The sequence below is a fragment of the Macrosteles quadrilineatus genome, unplaced genomic scaffold (assembly GCF_028750875.1).
Source record: "Macrosteles quadrilineatus isolate MER2022 unplaced genomic scaffold, UCM_ALF_1.0 Scaffold_2__2_contigs__length_208266976, whole genome shotgun sequence".
Classification (NCBI taxonomy): domain Eukaryota; kingdom Metazoa; phylum Arthropoda; class Insecta; order Hemiptera; family Cicadellidae; genus Macrosteles; species Macrosteles quadrilineatus.
This window is the reverse complement of record NW_026542595.1, coordinates 120,471,945-120,493,409: the sequence shown is the minus strand read 5'-3', so window position 1 is coordinate 120,493,409 and position 21,465 is coordinate 120,471,945. Positions and strand designations below refer to the sequence as shown.

Genomic DNA, 21,465 nt, shown 5'->3' with positions numbered 1-21,465 from the left:
TCACTGTAAAAAGGCATAATATTTTTACATTTTTGCTCAATAAAACTGGTCTTAGTTTTCATTTTTACCGTTCAAAATTGATTTAAAATCTGGTTTGCTCAGTATTACTTTTTTGTAGTTTAGAAACTCTGCCAGCTGTTTTAATTTTGAAAGTTCCGCTATTCTTGTTTGTAAATTATTTCTGAATGATATTTCAAAATTAAATTGGTTTAGGCCTACCTTTATCATATGTACTTGTTCAACATAAGTGTATATAGATATAATCTATATGTAATACACATCTAATTTATTGTCTATGTAGAGCTTTAGATGTTTTATTTATGCATAGGCCTGTTAATAATTAGTAATAAATCTGAAGGGGTAACTATAAGTTGGCCTAAATAAAATATATAAAAATATGCATTTAAAATATACTTTGACAGACTATTTATTGGGTTATCTTATTCTGATTATAAAGTTGTTTTATTATCTGAGGAAGCTAATTGATTTCTTGAAAAAATTACAAATAAAGTAATGTGTCTATTTTGTAAATTTATAATTGATCTGTAATTGCACATATTTAACAGTTAACCAATAATGATGTATGAATTTAGTGTTTTAGTTTTGTTTTTTTTTAAGTAAAAACCGCTTCAGACTTAGTTGTTGTTACTCTGAACTTTCAGCGTAAATAACACTGTCCACAAAATTCCTTCATTGCCCAAACTTGTTAAATTTGTATGAGACACTTTTGTTTTGATTGCATCTTGAGAAACTTCAATTCGGTTTTAACAGTTTTCAATCTTTTTTGCAGAACCCGCTACATTTGGATCTGCTGATCTCACAGAGACGAGGAGAATTCAAGAAAGCCGTGTTTCAATCTGAACTTAACAACCAGGCTTACCATGTTGTTGACGCTGACAGGTAATGCATCAAGATAAGTGTGTGAAGAACCACAAACACAAAGTTTACATGGTGTATCTTATATCAGTAAATGTTAAAGGATTATTAAATCTGTGATGTAAAAATATCTTAGAATGTCTTTAAAGACAACATTTTTGATTACTGGTTGCCTGGATGAATCAGTTCTGAGTGCTGGAAGAGGGGGGAACCTTGGGAGACTTTGGGGTCAACAACTTTAACTATTGTGTAGCGATCAATGCTTACCGATGCAAATCTAGGAGTTTACAGGTTATAATGGGAAATGTTGAAGTAAGCCAACTTTGTAGGCGCTGATGCTGTCTCACTACTCGGTTTTAATACCCAAGGGCTAAACTGACATAACCCAACCAAACAGTACCTAAACTAACCTTGCTTTGTATTTATATAAGAAACTATTTGGAGGGATGGAAAATAATTAGCAGTTACTGTAAAATAAAAGGGGAATTGAGCTGTGAAAATTACCAGTAAAGATCAATGACCCGTTTAAGATCCTGACAATTTTCTTATTCTGCTTCCAGCCCAAAGTCTCCTGAGCTTTTACGCAAAAAGATTTACTACCTAAAATATTATTTGATTATTTTTTAATATTTTGTTTGAGCATTAGTATTCTTAATACCTTATAATAGTTTTGAAATATATTTTATTAATCAGTCAGGGCCTACCTGAATTTATTCTAAAAAGTCTTACTGATATTAAACAACCACTTTTATGTTGACAGTATGCGGATCATGGTGGCAGTGAGTCACTCTGAGTACCAGGCCAGTCTGTACGTGTCAGAATTGCTAACTTCTGTGAAAGACATAAAGTTTTCACTGTCCTTGGAGAGAGTTTTCTGCTACTTCCATGAGAAGAGCTGGACCGACTCTTGGCTTAGGTAGAGTATTGAATTATACCTAGAAGTGATACCAATATTTTTTAAACAGTTGTACAGGGTTCTAATTGCAAAACCGGTTTTGACCTCTTAAGAAGTGTTTTTTTGGGTGTCTGGGGATGTCACTTTTTATTTCTGCAACTGTAGAAAGATTCTGCAAAAATGCACAATTGAAAATAAACAAAACAATTACATTGTGATCATGGGTGACAGTTACGATTTTGCCGTCGCCTCAGGAAATGTCGATTTTTTAGCCGTAACCGCGGAAGATGTCCTTGATTTTATCATGACTGGGGAAGAAGTTAAAAATTTTACTATGAGTTGTTTACAATTTCGCTGTGGACAGAAAATGCCATTGATTATTCTCTGAGCAGGTAATTTTTTCTCAGTTTTGCCATGACTAGAAAGATGTTCTTAATTTTGCTATGACCTCAGAAGATGTTCACTGTCTCGGTGTGACCGTGGTAGATGTTCACAATATGGCTGTGACTGGAAAGATGTTCTTGATTTTGACATAACTGCAGAAGATGTATACAATAACATTGCGATAGGGGGAAGATCATGTGCAGTATTGTATAAATTGATTTTAGTATTACAATTTTCAAATCAATCATATTACACCTACCTGATTGTGACCGGAGACTTGAAGGCCAACATTTTTATCTGATCCACCCTGAATTAAAATCTCTGGGGTCCTTACTTTTAATTATTAACAATTTTTTTGTTAGGATTTTGTTCATACATTGTGTGTAATATTATGGAATTTACCTATGTTTCACACTAATGAAAAGCTACATACGTCTTACCACACAGTGCTACATGTTGTTAGGGGTAGACCTAGTCAGGGTGTCACAAGCTCCAGTGTGAGAGGGACGTGAATGTTCACTGACATACCAAAAAATTTTAGAAGTTTGGGCCCCTTTCCCTGTTGAGTTACTTTCATAAAAAAATGATTCTGGCGTGGAGGGTAAAAGAATATACATAGATAAAATGAAAAAAAAGATTCGTAGAAAAACTCTGACGATGAATACTGTACTTAAAAATTAAACAAGTCCCCACTTATATTTGAACTGAAACAACCATTTATTTCTTGTACAAGTCTTTAACGACATTTATTTTTAAACTAACCACACAAAGCCTATGGGATTACTTTTTAATAAGTGGATTTGGATTTATGCAATTGATTTACAAATCAATTTAATTTTCAGAAAGTATATTGAATTCAGACTTGGAAGGAAGTAAGTTAGAGGTCGTGCGGAACGAGGTGAAGCCTGAGATTTTCGGCAGGAACGGTCTAAAGCGGGGAAATCCATTGTGGGGGTAAGAGACGAGCCGATCGTCGCCTTGCATAGCGACACTTCCCCCGCCACACCACTATTCCCCTCCAAGCTTCACCTCGTTCCGTACGACCTCTACTTCATGTGACATTATAATCTTATTAGTTATTGGGTTTATGGGGTGTTTTTGGTTGGTTGAATACTTAAATGTCTCTAACTCAGCGGTCCCCAATCTTTTCGGTCAGGCAATCCACCTATTAAATAATATTAATAGAATTAAGGGCCGTAGGCCTTTTATTATCACTGTATCACTTATCATCATCATCATCATCATCATCATCATCATCATAATTATTAACATCATCTAAAGGGTCTACTGAAAATCACAAAGCTACATGACAGTTGTGAAGAAAATGCAGTTGGAAATACCAAATGTAATAAAAACCCCATTGTTTCAGGAACTTTAAATTATTAACAATTTAAGCTTATCATTTTCAAGAGACTAAACATTTATTGTTTTGAACATCGATTACATTTTTGGTATCAGTCATGGAAAAATGTTTGATAGAGAATGGTACCATGCATGCTGATATGATAAATTTTCTTTTGATTTTAGCAAACAAATTAGAGGTCTGCGGACGTTTTTGGACTCAGTATTGTAAATGTAGGCTAATTCGGGTCGAGCTCAAAACTAACAATATTTAATATCTAGTACTCATAGATGTAAAAGATAGTGATGGTAGGAAAAAGTTTCAGAAACGCAAATCTTTAAATTTAATTACAGAAAGCCCTTATAACTAAACACTATAATATGAATTTAGCAGGAAGCTGTTTATAGATTTACCAAGCCTACCAGTTAATTTTACTACAAAACTCAAGTTTAAGAAGGGTTTAAAAAGCACGCAGCTTGTTGATTAGTAAATTTAGATCATTGTGCATTTGCCATTTATCTCACAGCATTTAATCTGGCTGGGTAGCCGACTGGTTATAGTGCTCGTCTAACCATCAAAAGGTTGCCGGTTGGATCCTGAGAAAACTCAGTAGCTTTTCGATGTTACGAAACTGGCCCCAGCTGTTCCTGATGATTGGGCTTTAAATAAATGGTCTTGGCTAATAAAACAGCTAATTTTAGTCAGTAACAAAGCTACACAGATCATCTCACACCATTCAACACTCGTCCTTCACTCATATTTAGGTTAAAATACACACCTATGTGGCATCCCCATCTCAATGATTATTCTGTCTTCATTCCCTGATAGCAGCGTTAACACAATCATTTCCAAAGATCGTAATCATCGCCTGCATTCGTGGTACCATTGTTATCATCTCCACCTCGTAAAGATTGGTCAAAAAACAAATGGGCAAGGTTCACACTATAAAAAACTAATTAAACCCTTTGCCAATTAGGGTAGCAAAATCTTGGCAAAATAATTGGTTGTCGCAAAAGCTTTGCAGACACTTTCTACAGTCCCAATACTTTTTTGTCGTAGGCATGAGCACGGGATTGTTTTTCATTTTACTTTAGGCTAGACCTAGGTGTTACGGCATTATCATTTAGATAAAATCGTGGAGGTCCCGAAGTCCCGCGCTCTAACCACTACACCAGCTCGCTCCCCACAGTCCCAAAACTAGAGCATTATTAACAACAACAAAATACCAAAATTATACTAATCCAATCGTAAAAACTGTTAGTGACGATTTCCTTTAATTAGGTATTTGATCATCCCTAGTTAAAAAATAGTAAATATACTCAAAAGTTTAATGTGATCCCCTGTCCCTTTCTACCCAATCGACACTATTCCAGTGGTCAGCCCACTGTTTGAGTGTTGAATAATTACAGGCTTGGTAAAAAAAAAACATTTAAAAGCTTTATCTCTTCCCGCGGCCCAAAGTTTGGTAACCGCTGCTCTCTTTGATGTCAGAATGTATTCAGCACACTTTTGATTGTTCTCACCACATGCAATTGGTTCCTTGGGAAGTCAATTGTTTACAAGTTTTCACAATCTTGGTAATTAAATGCCACACACATTGTGTTTTGAACCCTCTAACAGTTTCACTCTTAAGGTGTCAATTGTCAATCCTGTTCTGTTGCTAAGTATATTGTACACATCTGTTATGGTTCCCATCTCTAATTCAATACTAACAATGTGGACTAACAAGAATTCAATGAAATAGTATAAAGGATTTAGATTATAAATCTGATGAGAATTTTGCTTACTAAAGTAGATTATATAATGAACAAATTTGGGATGATAATCAATATTATATATAAAAAAAAAACATTAAATTAAACTTAATCAAAAAAGTAAAAATAAGTTTGACAAGCAAAAATATGTTTTTGGTTTAGTTACATTTACATATTACAGTAAACCTATTAGGTTTATTTTATGTTTGCAATGGCAAATTAGTATATTTTATACTAAGAAAGCTGTCAACATTAAAATTAAATACACACACTTTATTACCCTCCTTGTAGCAGCAAACCTAAGTACTCATTTAACGTTACTTTATGAATCATTTGAGTGGAAATACAATCAGGCAGATGGGAATTTGTTTAGTTTGCAGGTTTGCTGCAGCAGGGGTATTTACAGTTGTCATAGAAAGTGGCATTTTCTCACTAGAATTAGTTTACAAACTACCTGATTTTCAACATGTTACCTTGCTCTCTTTTCTGGAAATTTTGTTTATCAGTTGTCATCCAAAGTCAGGAAAAGTGTGAGAAAAGTCCTTCCTTTATCCACTCACTTCACCTGACCAGCTCTTACACCAACATGTTTGAGTTTTTGTTTAGTACTGACCAATGACGCTTGTTACAGTGACGTTGCTGATCAGACGTTCGCAGATGTACACAAGGTGGAGGGTATGAAGGGTATATACATCGCCTCGCAAGTACTAGACCCTGCAGGCATCAACCCTGGTGTTGAGAGTTTGCGTAGTGTTATAACGTTTGACTGGGGCGGTGAGTGGAGGCTGATCAGTGCACCGAAATACAACTCCAACCATCGACCTATCAATTGTAATGTGGTGAGTGGTTAGTTTGGTGGTTATGAATGCCAGTGGCTTTTTAAAGGTTTTTTTTACTATAGGGTAATGGTCCAGAATCTAGTCTGGATACAAACGTTTATCTTTTTGTAGCATCATTAACTGGTAGGCCAATGACAAATGGCATCTGGTTACGAACTCGCTTCGAATCAAACTAGCGTCTTTCAGAAGGCAAACTCAGTAACCACCTGGCTACTCGGGTGTTTAACAATAAATTAGCGTAGATAAGTCTCAGTTGTGTTCTGCTAGGTCATTGTATCGTGTTGGAATGATTTTACACAGTTATCATCATTTTGACACATTTTACATTGCAAAAGCCTTACAATACTTTTATTTTGTTAATATAAAAGTCTAAGATCTCCTCAGAACCAATACATACTAGATAAATCGAAACAATTAGTAAGTTCGAGCCATTAGATGATTTCTAATGCGATTTTGCTTTTGTGTTGTAGGCCACCAACTGCTCACTGCATCTGTCACAGAAGTTTGCCCAGATGTATCCTGTGACTAGAGCAACTCCCATATTGAGTTCCAAGTCAGCCCCAGGACTTATATTGGCAATGGGAACATTGGGAACTTCACTCAAAGGTCATGTCGGACTTTACATGAGTCAAGATGCTGGCCTGACTTGGACACAGGTAATTGTTTATGCAGTCTACATAATTGGAAACTGTTCTGAACCCTAGTCTTGATTCATCACTATCCAGCGTTGACCTCTTGACTAGGCTAGAGGGTGACGGCATTATCGATTAATCCATAGGTGTTTGGCAGGATATTAATCTCGGACATTGGGGATCGAAGCCCTGCGCTTTAGAAAGATAGATTTATTTTATCATTACACATTATACATAAAATGCAATAGATCATGATAATAGATTAACCGACTGTACTAGACCAGCTTGCTCCCTGGCGGTGACCTTTTATTATATCATCAATTGTTGCATCAATGACAAAAGTGTTTTGGCCCTGAATTAATTGATCTAGCTCAGCATCAAATCAGCAACATTTAATGAAATTGATGCACTATTTTAAAATTTCTCTTTTGGTGGTTAAATAAAAGATCCACACTGCCATAATATTTTATCTTTGTGCCGCTTTGTCTATACTCCATTCCTTATTCACTGTGCTGTATGGAGAGCCCATGAACGACAAATTTCAAATGGCAGTTTTTGGGATACTAGCCGTCCTAAAAGCATTAGAGCCCTCAAAAACAAAATGCTCTTATGTTTTTTTCTTATACTTCTACTAATAACTAACTTTGGACAATATTAAAGTCAAAATACAAATCCATCTGAGTTCAAAGCTCAAAGATATAGAAATAAGTAAACATTTTAACACCTTCAGAGGGTCATGAGGAAAGTTGACACAACATGCATGACAATGAGCATGATGCTTCCAGTATTGTTGATAGCATGAACGGCAGAAATGGTAAATGTGGAATAGAGTACAGTAGAACCCCTCAGTTTTACCACTTCTCGGAAGCCAATATCCATGTATTTCCCAGGGCTTTCAGGCGCATAAAGTAGCTGCACACACTCATTTCCGTGACTCGAGGGCTCTCACAAATGATCTGTTTGTTTTGAATTACTACAGATTCTTGAAGAATACTACCTTTTCAACCTGGGCGACCACGGCGGTGTGTTGGCGGCTGTCAAATATTTCAAGTCTAACGGAGAGACCAACAAGATGAGGTATTCTACTGATGAGGGAGAAAGTTGGAAGGAACACGAGTTTGCCGATGAAGATCTTAGGATTTACGGACTCATGACGGAACCTGGAGAAAACACAACAGTTTTTACAATGTTTGGATCCGTTCCCACTCATCACCAGTGGCTCATTATAAAAGTTGATCTGAAAAACGCATTCAGTAAGTTTTCAAACTGTATTTCTTAATCCTAGTGCATTCAAATTAATTGTTTGTACACAGTTTCAGACTGCACCTGTGCTCCTATTTTGATTAAAATTGGTATGTAGATACCGATGAAGTTTTTTTGGGTTATTTTTTTTTCATGTTCAGTAGTGATTTTCTCTTAAAAACTCATAAAATAATGTATAGGGTAAATCAGATTTTTATAAAACCCTTACAAATTTTTTAAAATTAGTGTTACCTATAGTTCTTTTAAGTAATAACAAAATTATGGTACAACTCCCACCGTTTACCCATTGTATTGTGGCTAATGGGAGAAAGTATTTGTCAGTTTGCTGATGCTTTAACCACCCATCGGTATAGACATATTTTGCAGGTGATCAAACATCAGTGAAACTTCAGTGATAGTGATTTTGTTCATGTTGAATTAGTTATAATTTTAGAAATTCAGACTGATAGATTTAGCATGGAATATTTAGAGCACTTTTTCAGTGAGGCAAACACCTTCTTGGATTTGGCATATAAATAATAGGCATGGAAATAATCAAGACTAAGGTCTCTTTCATGCCAAAATGGTGTTCTTCTTCTTGTTTGGGTTTATTCTCCTAACTCATTTGCAATCTTAAAGATTCAAAAAAGGTACACACACACTATTGTTAAGCCAAGACATTAAAACACTGCTGAGTGCTGACCAAGATATTCTAACTTTGGATTCTGCATATATTTTTCAATATCGTATCATATGAAAATGAAAGTGTGTGACATTTAGTTAAGTTTTAGACATTCTGTACATAGCTATGAAACTAGAAATACTGTAGGAACAACATTTATACTTGTCCTACTTTACAATGTAAAAGTTACAGTGGTACTAAGACAGCAGCTTGTCGGTTTCATAGTATATTACCTGTAAATATCAACAAATGTTTGTGGAGAATAGTAAAACAAGCATGTGTTAACATAGGCATGTTTTAAGTGATTACTTGAGAATGTGAGAAACAAATTGTAAAATCATTGATTAGTAGAGCCTTTTATTTTGTCACAGAATATATAAAAGGACCATAGACCATGTTTAAATAAACTTGTTTAGGTAAAATGTTTAAGCTGATTTTAATGTAAATTTGCAGCTATCTAAGTTAAGTAGTAAGTATTTGTACAAAATACCTGTGCCTGTGACAAAATAAAATCTGCTACACTATACAAATGTTGTCTAGCATACAACTGTTCTACGGATGACTACAAGTTCTGGTCCCCGAGCAGTGGTGACGAAGGAGTCAAAATGACATGTGTGCTGGGAGTGAAGGAGACGTACGAACGGAGAGTTCCTCACTCTAACTGTTTCAACGGCCGCGACTATGATCGACCAATTAAGAAAGAGATCTGCCCTTGCGACTTGGAGGACTTTGAATGGTATGTTCTAGAACTGTCAATGACCACAAATTGTCTATGGTTTGTACTGACATGTTTTAAGTTTGTCTCTTAACACTATTCCTGACCAATAATTATATAAGGTAGGGAAAAAGCGTTTTTCAATGGGTTTCATTGAGGCTGAATTTATAACAGCTTATAACAACTGTAAGTATGTTTTAATACAAATTAAGAATCACAAATAAGTATTTCACCTTTGACTATAGGCCTATAGCCATCAAAGTTAACAAAAGTTGCTCAGCAATCCTCTACACATTGTAACACATAATATAGCCAAATATGAAATTGTTTACAAACAAATTAGTCACAAGAAAATTCTAACTACACAACAACTAGAATGCTCTACCTTACACTGGGTTCATACATTAACTGAGCCCATTTTATGAATGTGAAGATAAAATAAAATCAAAACCTTGTAATTTATGGTTATTTAAAAATGTTATGTAATGCAAAACAGTTTATCATTGTAGTAACTTTATGTTTTATTTCTGCAGTGACTTTGGATTTGAGCGAGCGGTGGGAATGTCCCAATGTATACGCAACAAGAGCATCGCGTCCAATCCTTACGCTGTACCTGACTGGTGCAAACCAGGGCAGTTTTATAACAGGACTAAAGGTTACTTGAAGATACAAGGAGATGTGTGTGTGGGAGGTCACGACCGACAATACCTTCCGGACAATGTCCCTTGTCCTTACGAGTGAGTCTTGCAACACGTAGTAGAGATAATGAAAACAATCTAACTAATGAATGTGACACTTGCCAAAGACTGTAGCAAGTTTAACGGTAATGGACATAATTTCATATGCAATTCAAGCTAGTTTTAAATTTACTACAAACAAATTGTACTAGTTACCTGAGAGTGTTAAAGAGTTGTTGTTTTAAAAAATATTTTACACAAACCATATAGAGGATCAAGAATCAAGAATTTATTCACCATTAAATATACAAAATACAATAGGTAAAGTATTAACACAAATCAATGGATAATGACTTGAGTGTCACAGCTCAGGTACTCTTAAGTGGTATAAAATTACTTAACTTTAAGCCAAACATACCATCCTTGATACAAAGACACAGTTTTTAATACAGAAGATATATTGTGTCATCAATTGGAGCAGTCCTAAGTTGTACAAAATGTTTTGACACAGCCTTCATACTACCTACTGTATTTAACTTTGTACAACTTGTGCCTATGTAGTTTGGTATTGTATGTTGCAGTGAGCGCAAGGAGTTCTTATTGCTGGCTCAGAAGGATAGAATCGTGAGGTTTGATTTGGCCACACTAGAGCTGGAGCAGCTGCCTGTGCGAGGGCTACAGAACGTGATCGCAGTGGACTTTGACATTCACAACAACTGTGTGTATTGGGCCGACATCATCACAGATGAGATTGGGGTGAGTGTTGTAGGCAAAATATTGAACAGAAAATCAGGACTAATCCACAGTTCTAGTCTTTGTGGTTAATGACAATGTTCATTTTGAAGATTATAGCTCCATCATCATTCAACTTCATTGACAATGCACATTACAAATGTTATAGAGTGGAGTCACTTAGTTACATAAAAACACAAACAATCATATTATTTTCTTGAGGCTATTTTAAAGAGATAACTTTATCACCACATCAAATTTTATGAGTTTGAACAAAATCATATAAAGCTCTGTTAGTGAAATAACGTTGAAGTTTTTTTTTTTATAAATTTAAATGAGCTACAATGCAATTTAATTCCATTATAAGCTGTGATTGTATTGTTAATCTATTATTTATGTCTGTCTATTGAAAGCCAGTGGATTCCCTTTTCTAATTGAATGAATGACATAAAGAGTTCTGTATTAGTAATTTTTCAAATTTGATTTAATATAAAATAAATAATTGATACATTTAGGAGTAAAGGTTGTCATAATTCATACTAGGCCTACTTTAAATTATACTTTAGCACAGAGCCTTTTAACTTTATATTTAACATGATACAGATTGACTTTTTCGGTGTTCTAGAATTCTATTAAAATAATTTATTGATGTGCCACCATAAAAACTTATCTGATAAGAAATCTGTGATTCTATTAAGTAGAGATGGACGAAATTGGATTTTTAGTTTGAGACAAGACGAGACGGGATTTTTTATTTCTCATAAAATTTCGGAGATGAGATCAAGACGGGATTTCCATTCTCATGCATAATGGGAAATGCACTTACAATTTTTTTACCTGATTTTGTAACATTTTAAACTACTGTACCTACTGATTTACGACAGATGACTGGTTACACACAAAAATAATAATTATAATAGACAAGAATATTTAAAATCTTTTATTAAAAACATTAATAAAAAAAACATCAGTATAAAAAAACATCAGGATAAAAAAACATCAGTATACAAAACAAACCTTATTTAGGCCTACCTTATTAAAAATAACTCCTGCATAGGAAACATGAACTTTGAAAAATACAGAATTCATTAATCTGAAACATCAGTCTGACTAGTTAGGTAAGTATCAACAAGTAACAATTTTTCAGTCTTGTGTAATTTTTAGAATGATTTTGGAGTGATTGGTTTTGGCTATGTTTACAGTTATAAAACATGTCTCGCACTGCTTATACTTAAAAACACTTCTCATTATTTGTGATGTCAAAAACAAAAACAAAAACTATAAAACAATTAAAGCAATATTTACATGTAAATAATTAATTTAATAAGAACCCCTTCGCAAAGGAAACGCCTGTATTGCGTGTATTGGATTGACTATTTGCAGGCGTTTTTAATTTTTTTTATCTTGTCTCGAAAAAATCTTGATTGAAATAAAACCTCTTCTTGTACTACGAGATTTAAAATTCCCGTCTATCCCTACTATTAAAGAATTATTTACTAATTTTAAGGTTTTAAAACTACTTCATTTTGACATTTATGTTTATGCATACACAACATTACCATTGACTTTTAGACACCCCATCTACATGGATCATCTGTGGTCTGTATTTCAATCAAACAGAACATGGTTGAATGAACCAATCACAAGGTACTAAAGTCTAAAACTCCTTTCTTGTCCTTAGATTGTGTAACTGAGATGCTGTAGCTTACAATAAGACAATGTATAAGTTTTAATTGCTCTACTTTACTCTGTAATGTTCAACGTCTGTGTAAAAGATTGCCTAACTCTTGGTGATGATTACAGCGTCAGTGTTTGGGAACAGACAACACCAACCTGCCGGAGGTGTTGGTAGAGAAGGATCTGGCCAGCGTTGAAGGAATGGCTCTTGATTGGATGACAAACATGCTTTACTTCGTAGATGGAATCAAAGCTAGAATACAGGTAAAGACGATCTTTAGGTTTGAAACTACAGTAGTTTGGGGAAACGGCAGTTAATTAGATATTCACTTAAAGAATCTGTGTTATTTTTGGTGGAGATGGTAAATACCACTTTGCAATTATAGTCAGGAATGTTTTTTAGCTTTTCCGTTGTATGTTTAATAATACTATTATTTATTTCATATATTACTTCCTTATCCAGTTTCAACTAGTCGTTCTTACATGTTTTTTTTCTTTGGACTGGATTATTAATACCAATTAAAAAATGCTGAACTGAAACCACTTTAAAAAAAAGGTTCAGTAGAAAAACCAAAAACTATCGTCCGGTGTGTATTTTACCATCTCTATCAAAAGTTTTTTTAAAAAAAGCATATGAACAAATGTACTTTTTTTTAAAATAATAATTTGTTTACAGGTAATCAATTTGGCTTTAGACACAACACATACTACTATAACCCAGGATGCCACAGCATAGCAACGCTGGTGGCGCTGCCTACGAATTGACAAGCAAAGCTCTCTCCGAGTACTTAACGCTTTTTACCATGCGGTTGGCATTCTGGGTTATAGTAGTACCGTATGTTTTCTGTGCTTTAGATTAGTAAAAAATACAATATCAGCTGTCTGATTTCATAAATCGAGTGTCAGAAGGCTTGGATGGATCTCAGAGTACTGAAGCAGTGTTCTGTGATCTGTCCAAGGTGTTCGAATGTGTGAACCATAATGTATTAAGTAAAAAACTTAAATTATAACTTCTCTGCACTGCCTTGGATACAATCTTATTTAAGAAACAGGCAACAAAGAACTGTCATTAAGAAAAATGGTTTACATTTCATTTTAAAATGGCAAACCATCAATTGTGGTGTACCCCAATGTTTTTATTTTTTTATATTTTTTTTTTACTAAGAAATGACATTGTCATCTGTTTCACCAGCTTTGCTGGAGATTTGAAATGTTTTATGACAATAAAGTGATATTATTATTATTATTTCCTACTTGATTTGTAGGACAGAAACACAACGTGATAAATTTTTCCAATTGCAATATTGTCAAACTAAGTTTTCAACGTTTAAATGGCACTATCTTTATTCCTTGAGATACCAACATTAGATCAACTAAAATGTAGGCTTCCACTGTCAGGGTCTATTTTCAAATCTTGGTCTTTGCTGCTGAACTGACAAAATATTTGTTTAACTGTCAGACGGATTGCTGCAATGTATTTAGAACTTTAAATAGTATTCTTGGCAGTTCAACAAAGTAGCGTGAATACCATGATTTCTTGTTAGACAAAATTGTTTTCATTCTACCACTAAACTCCACATGGTAACACGTATCTACATGATTTACTATTAATAAGCCTTTTAATATAAAGTGTAAAGTTGTCTTTTTTTACTCAGGTTATTCGCACTGACCTAAGCAATGCTGGTAGGATGAGGAAGACAGTGCTGGGGCCAGATAAGTTGAAGAAACCTCGAGGCATTGCGCTTCATCCGGCAGCTGGGTAAATTGTTCAACTAATTTAAAGTTTTCCCTTTAACCTGTTGAAGTCTAAATGAGTAAAATGAATGTACCATAAGCAAATAACGCCAGAAACTTGGATATAATTATATACATTAAATTGAAACACATTATTTTCATCACTCCGTTTACAAAAAGCTAAGCTTTTCTACCTCTAAAGTAGGCTAGTTATATAACAATTTAGGGTATCGAACCCATCTTCAGAATAAATACTGTGTCATTATTTCATTGTATGTGATTTTTCCTTATCATGTTTTGTTGTTACTGATAATATTTTACTGGATATTTTTTACATTTCAACCAGTTTTGTTATAATTTTTATACCAGATATTCCTTCTTGTTAACTAGTTTTAAAAATAAAATAGGCCTACTGTCTCTCTTACAAAATCTAAAAAATGTATACATATTTGTAGTGATGGACGAGACTAGGTTTTTCACTTCGAGACGAGACGAGACGAGATTTTTTTAATTCCCGCGGGACGGGATTTTTTTTCGAGACGAGATTTAATGGAAAATTATACAAAAATTAATATCTACTTTTTATATGTTCAGAAATATTTTAAGTTTTTTTTAGCCTACTGTGTTTTAAGGTAGATATTAACAAAGTTCATAAAGTAAACCAAGGAAACTTAAAATCACATAATTTAATATCAGTAGGAAATGGTAAGTATAACTAAATACAAGTAGGCTACCTTGTACTCACCAACTTATGAAGATTATATGAGTCTACATTCTCTTAGAATAAGTAACAGCTTAAGGAGGTTGAAAGAAAAGCTTACACAATCCAATTTACTAAATTGGAAATAGTCACAACCATCTTTTATTATTAAATAACAGAAAACACAAAAACAAAAACTCTTAGTTCTCTAAAATAACATTAAATGAAATTTTCATCACTGAACCATTATCAACTTAACAATAAACAAATAACAAAGATGAAAAGTCAAATAAAATTAAAATGTTTAGATATAACATTGCTCTTTGGTAGCCAGAGTACATTATGACTTATGAGAAAACAAAACATCATCTAATCTAAAAGTAAATACTGTAATATAAAACAGGAACTTTAGTGTAACAAAATGCAATTCAAAGTGGCTACCGTAGAATGGGGTGAATAGAAAGAACAGGTTGAATAGAAACAAAACAAAACCAAAGTGTGGGGTGAATAGAAACAGCCATATTTATATTTTTGTTCTGCTTAATGATTAAAAAGAAGAAAAAATTGATAAATGGTTTGAGTAGAGGAGTCCAAGACCGGAAATATGAGCTAGTGTTGAAATTTTAAAATTAAATATATAGTTTTTACAAAGCTTGAACTTTAATGTCAAAAGTGTTTCTATTCACCCAATTCCACGGTACGTTGCTAAACTTATTTTAAAAGTTTCTTATTCTGGTGAAGGAAGACCAACTCCTCAACATGAAAAGAGGTCAACCTTTGCCGCTTCTCTGCCACCACTCCGCCAGCACTCGAAAACATTCTCTCGCTGGCAACCTGTAATATTGATATCATGCGTTGTAAAAAAAAATAATTAAGTACCAGTAATTAATTAAAATTGGATTATATTGTAACTATATATGTATATCCCTATTTAAGTATTTATCTTAATTTCTGTTATATAGATGGCTCATGTTGAAGGTTGTCATAATGATTCCAATTTAAAGTAGTACAACAAAAGTTACTAACCTCAGTAGCTGGAATTGCAAGGTATTGCAATGCGACATTGCGAAGTAGTGGAAAGAAATTGGCATTATCTTGCCACCATTTGCAAGGATCATCACTTTGATCTATGACTTCCCCATTAAAGAATCTAGCAAGCTCCGATTCAATACTAGCTTCTTGTCTTGCCGAGCTTTCACTAGTAGAGTGTTTCTTTGCAGCTGCTGCCTTAGCAAATGCCTTCCATAAGGCTGATTTTGGTTTGCTTTCATCACTAGTAGGCTCAACTAAAAATAAAACAAATTGTAAACAGGCAGTACATTACAGAATCAAGAATCAAATCAACCAATGTTTTACTTGTCTTCTCAATACTGTATCAATAATGGTTATGGTACAGTTCTATATTTGTCATTGTTTTGATCATTTTGCAAGTTAGAAAGAACATGATGGGACTTGATAGGCCTACAATAAAATCCATAAGGTGGCCTCCTCTTTTATCTTATTATTTAACTTACCTTGTTCCTCAATCCATATTTATTTTTCCATCAGACACCTTTAATTTTAAAATATTTAAGCAATAATATACCTACTACTACTATAAATTGGTACTTAAGTTTCAGTAGTATGTGTGTATAGGGCCTATTTCAACATTTAAAACTAACATCGCTAAAAAAATACTGTGTTGTAATTTTTCTTTGATACCGTACAATTAAAGTCAGTTTAATTGTATAAGATGGTATGTTAACTTAATTAATTGTGATGATGTTTGCCTATTGAAGACAATGCCTATTCCTTGTAGGTAGGTCTAACAATGATCTAGCAAATAAATATTTTGATTTTGTGTGGACAGATACAGTAGTTACATATCTTATTTAAAGCTAAACATGCAATTGAAACAAAAAAAGTTATTAAAGTTGAAATTGTAATTCAGGCCTAACCAAATTTGGTAACTTGAATGTAGGCCTAAATTTAGGTTAGGCAATAGGCCTTATAATATATTTTTTATGCAATTTAATTTTAAGTTTAACTATATGTCTAAACAGTGAGTACCTCCAATAACATAATTAACAAAATAAGTGTAGGCCTATTAGGTCTTTGTACGTATTTTACATATTTTTGTTTCACCGGTACACTTTATTTTTATATAGGCCTAAGCCTAATGCACACAAAATAAAAGCTAATTTTCCCCTAAGCATTCTTTCTTTAAGTAGCCTAGGCTATTTTTGTTGCCTATTATAAATCAAAGTGGTCTAAGTTGAAACATTTTGTATGCTTTAAGTAAATAGGCCCTACAGTATTTAAATTTGTTACATATAGCCCAACTGACTGTAGATTTAATGGCTCCCGCCGGTAATAAAAACAGTTGAGGCAAAAATTGTTTACAGCAAAGTCAAAGAGCCCTAAGTTAACCAATTTTGGACTAAGAACTCCTAAAGAAGGAAACTTGTGTCAAGCTAAATGTTTACGGTAAGTAGGCCTACGGTAGGTTCATATTTCTTATTAGAATAATATTGTGTGGTCTACACTATAACCTGCTTAAAGAACAAATAACATGATAAAACCTTACCTGGTACTTCAGCCTGATCAGATTCTGATTTCTTCTTCAAGATTTCTTGAATCTTAAGTTTCAGCTTGCTTAAGGCTGCTCAACGGCAGACAAAATAACTGTTTTGAATCTCGGGTCCACCAGCATTGCAGTCAAGTAAGGATCTTCCTTCAGATTGTTTGGGAACCTAATTTTAATAGCTTTTAAAAGTTCCCTTGCAAATCCTATTCCGCTTTTAGCTATACTTTGCGAAATGAAAGTATCGAGAGAGTCTGATAAACCAAAAATAATCGGTATGACCATAGAGCAAGTTGGTACTATTGCAGAGCACACTTGGGTAGTAGCTTCAAAGAGGGGCTCCAATATAGAGACGTATCCCTCGACCATTTTCCACTCAGAAATTGTTAGATTGTCGAGTTTACCCGTTTGTATGATATCCCTTGAAATGGGTTCTTTATTCTTCAGAAACCGATCTAACATCAAGTACTCAGAGTTCCATCGCGTCTCGGAATCTTGGATCAACTGAAGAATAGGTTTGTTCATAGATGCTTGGACCTCATGAAGACGCTCAGTCGCCTGGCAACTATGTCGATAGTGTCCCACTATTCCTTTAACTTTTTTCACCAGTTCTACAACTCAGGTGTCTCTTTTTTGGCATCATTTATTGCCAGCTGCAATGAGTGGGCAAAACAACTCAAAACATTTAGTTTGGGTTTGACACATGACATGGCGCTTTTCATATTTATAGCATTGTCTGTCACTGCATAGATTGGTATTGCCATGGTGTTTATTTTCCATTCCTCTAAATACTGTGTTACTTTATTGGCAATAGACCAACCTTTGTGGTCTCCAATAAACGCATAACACCCTAAACAGAAATTTTCTATTTGAAAGTCTTTAGTCATAAAATGAGAGGTAAGGGACATAAAGGAATTATTCGAATCGGAAGACCACATGTCTACTGTTATGGCCAGGGAAGAACTGTTGGCTCGGCAATGCGCCAATCCTGCTTCAACACTTTTGTGAACTTCTTTGTACAATCCCGGAATTACTGTCCTTGAAAATGTTTTGGGGGAAGGAATAGTGTAGTGGGGTTCAAGAGTGTTCATCAAGGACTTGAACCCTTCTTGGTCTACTAAGTTGTATGGGTGGAGACTTGAGGCCATCCATTTACCAATTTCCCTTGTGATAGTCTTAGCCTTAGTGGCATCTTTACTCCATTTAAAAGTGGAGGTGAGTTTAGATTGGGTCACGGCCTTAGCCTTAGTGGTTTTTGATATTTTTGTTTTGAATGTTTCAGCATCTAAAGCCTCTTCCTTTTTTTTAAGCAACACAAACTTGGGAAAATGCTTATTTTCTAAGTGGCGTCTCATGCCACTAGTGTTTCCATAGGCAGTTTTTATACTTTTTTGGCACAAATTACACACTGCAAAATAGTTATGGACCTTTTCAGTAGTCATACCTTCGTTTACTTTTGTGAAATACTCCCATATTATTGCCGTATTATTTTTTCCTGATGGTAGGCCTACATTTGCAGGTGTGGATGGGCCAGCTTCTGAGGGCCTATCTTCAACTTCCATTCTAACACTGGACACGGGGGCTGGGTCATCTACATCCTCATCCATTTTTCCCACTAAATACAACTTCAACAAGAGTTTACACTTCCTAATTTAAAAGAAACAATAATAATTGCATAGGCCTATGCCAGTTAACAGTTTAATAAACAGACGATAACAAAATAGTTAGACAGCAGACAGCACTACCAAAATAATAGTCCACTCACTACTCAGGCACTAGGCAGTCTCAGTCAGTCCACTCCACACCATTAATCCATTTCCATTCCACAATTTAGGGAACAGAGGATTTTTATTGTATTTGAATCACTTAATTGAATTGAATTTTGAACCGATTCAAATTGAATCATTTGAGTCAGTTTACCCACGGTAACTAGAATATACTATACGGTAAGAGTAATGCGCATCTCAGGATGATGTCACGCCCAACTGACGTCACTGAGCAGTTTACAACATTAGCATGACGTCATTCGGGGTTTGCAGATGACATTATTACTGCATGTTTTATCTATGCTATGATTTACTGCGCATCTTGTTTATGTCCAGTACCGTTCCCATATATATATATATATTCTACTAGTTACCGTGAGATTACCTCTTTTCCACCGATAGGTATGAATTATGAATTGACGAATGACGACGCAGTTAGCATTTATGGTTGGTGAACATATTGCATCATCAATATTATATTAGCAAAACAATAGGCCTATTAACGTTAAGTTTACTTTTGAATTCTCAAATCGAATTGCGACATATTGAAAGTTACCGTACTTGTGTACAGTTAGACAAATAATGGACCAGTATAAAACATTTAAGCTGTTGTCTTTATTATATTTTTTCTCTATTTCCTAGAAGGTTATATAAGACTGCGAAGACTGAGTAAGCGCGGCCTTATTTCCAACTGATTAGTGATTACTGAACTGAGTTGACTCAAAGTACGAATCGACTCTTTAAAAAATTGAGCTGTGGTTCGTTCAAATTGAGTTAATCGTTCGCGAATCGCCCATTACCTCACCAATCTCACTATTTCACCACTCAGAGTGAGACTCACTAGATTACACGATAGAGGTTAAACAGCAATTTTGAGGTTGGAAAAGGAGTGTATAATAAAAGAAACAATGGTTTTAGAACAATTTATTTTCCAAACAATTGCAGTTTTTTATATTTTGTACCTGGAAATACATAAAAAATACATACATACAACAATGAAAAAGGCCCAAAAATCTCGTCTCGAAAATATCCCGTTAGTATTTCAATCCCGCCCGAAGCTTCGAGATAAAAAAAATCTCGAAAAAATCTCGAAGTTTCGGGTCTTGTCCATCACTACATATTTGTACGTCCTAGGTTTTATGCTATGTGTTACTTTTTGACGTCAACTGTACAAGGTATTTTAAATTTCTATTGTTGAAATAAATTGTTGATTGTTTGACAGATACATGTATTGGACAGACTGGGCTGTAAATGATCCGTGTGTAGCAAGAGCCAACCTCGACGGTTCAGATATCAAGAAACTGTTCACCAAACCTACAGTGGAATGGCCCAATGGGATCACTGTAGATTACATAGCGGAGAGAATCTACTTTGTCGACGCCCGAGAAGACTTTATTGGCAGCGCTGACCTCGACGGAAAACACTTCCGCAAGATCATTCATAACAAGGTAGCGTTACATATGCAAAAAATGTGAGGTAAAAGAATAAGAACAATCGTATGTGTTTAAACCAAATTATTGCTAATTACTTCCACCACCACAAGAACCTTCAGAAAGATCAAAGACTACGCCTGAAAAAGGAGCTATTAGTTTAATTAAAAATAGGTATTTACCTTCGTCTACAGCTCAATCTGTTGTAACTTGGGTTACGGCCGTTTCGGCATTATAATGCCATCGTCAGACGTTGAACATTCAGCTGAAGTAGCGTCGTCATAGTTGAAACACATAACACGGACACGAATAACATTTTACAATTACTAACGAAGACACAACGAACAGGCCTGTCGCACACACGGTACCGGTTGACATTGCCACGATCTGAACTGGATGCCGACTGGAGGTTAATCCTGCATCGTTCTTTGCGTAGTGGTGTTATCAGCTGACCTTTGTACTCCTGCCTTTTGTCTCTTGTTCTGGTCTAAAATACTAGGCTATTGAAAATGATGTGTGATTTATATTGTAGTTTGTCATTTAATATTGTGTCATCAAAATTATTTTCTGTATAGGCTCTGTAAATTTCGTATTCTTCTAATGTGTCCAATTTATTTCCTTTCTTGCTTGTGTGGAGTATATCGAGGCCAGTGTTCAGATCATACATGTCATGGTTTTTGTCAACTCGGGCCCTATTGCATAAAACTACAATTTTACAATTTTACAAGTTTACAGGCAAATTTCTGAAGAATTCTTCAGAAATTGTAATTACAGGTGTTGCAAGGACTACAAGTTACAGACTTGTAACAACTACTCAAAAACCCA

The 21,465-nt window shown here is 34.6% G+C and overlaps 1 protein-coding gene across 5 annotated transcripts in view; it reads left to right on the top strand.

Annotated features, from left to right (window-relative positions):
• Nucleotides 1-21,465, top strand: part of LOC128988086 (sortilin-related receptor-like) — a 71,066-nt gene that overhangs the window by 13,734 nt on the left and 35,867 nt on the right. For 3 of the 5 annotated variants that reach the window (XM_054409283.1, XM_054409282.1, XM_054409286.1), the window contains exons 5-16: nucleotides 791-900; nucleotides 1,637-1,792; nucleotides 2,998-3,027; nucleotides 5,883-6,090; nucleotides 6,561-6,746; nucleotides 7,702-7,975; nucleotides 9,187-9,382; nucleotides 9,895-10,098; nucleotides 10,620-10,794; nucleotides 12,574-12,711; nucleotides 14,103-14,206; nucleotides 20,433-20,658. In XM_054409283.1, the coding sequence (XP_054265258.1) occupies nucleotides 791-900; nucleotides 1,637-1,792; nucleotides 2,998-3,027; nucleotides 5,883-6,090; nucleotides 6,561-6,746; nucleotides 7,702-7,975; nucleotides 9,187-9,382; nucleotides 9,895-10,098; nucleotides 10,620-10,794; nucleotides 12,574-12,711; nucleotides 14,103-14,206; nucleotides 20,433-20,658 (2,007 nt within the window). The remainder of the gene's footprint in view (nucleotides 1-790; nucleotides 901-1,636; nucleotides 1,793-2,997; nucleotides 3,028-5,882; nucleotides 6,091-6,560; nucleotides 6,747-7,701; nucleotides 7,976-9,186; nucleotides 9,383-9,894; nucleotides 10,099-10,619; nucleotides 10,795-12,573; nucleotides 12,712-14,102; nucleotides 14,207-20,432; nucleotides 20,659-21,465) is intronic. The other 2 variants (XM_054409285.1, XM_054409287.1) reach the window with 1 other exon arrangement.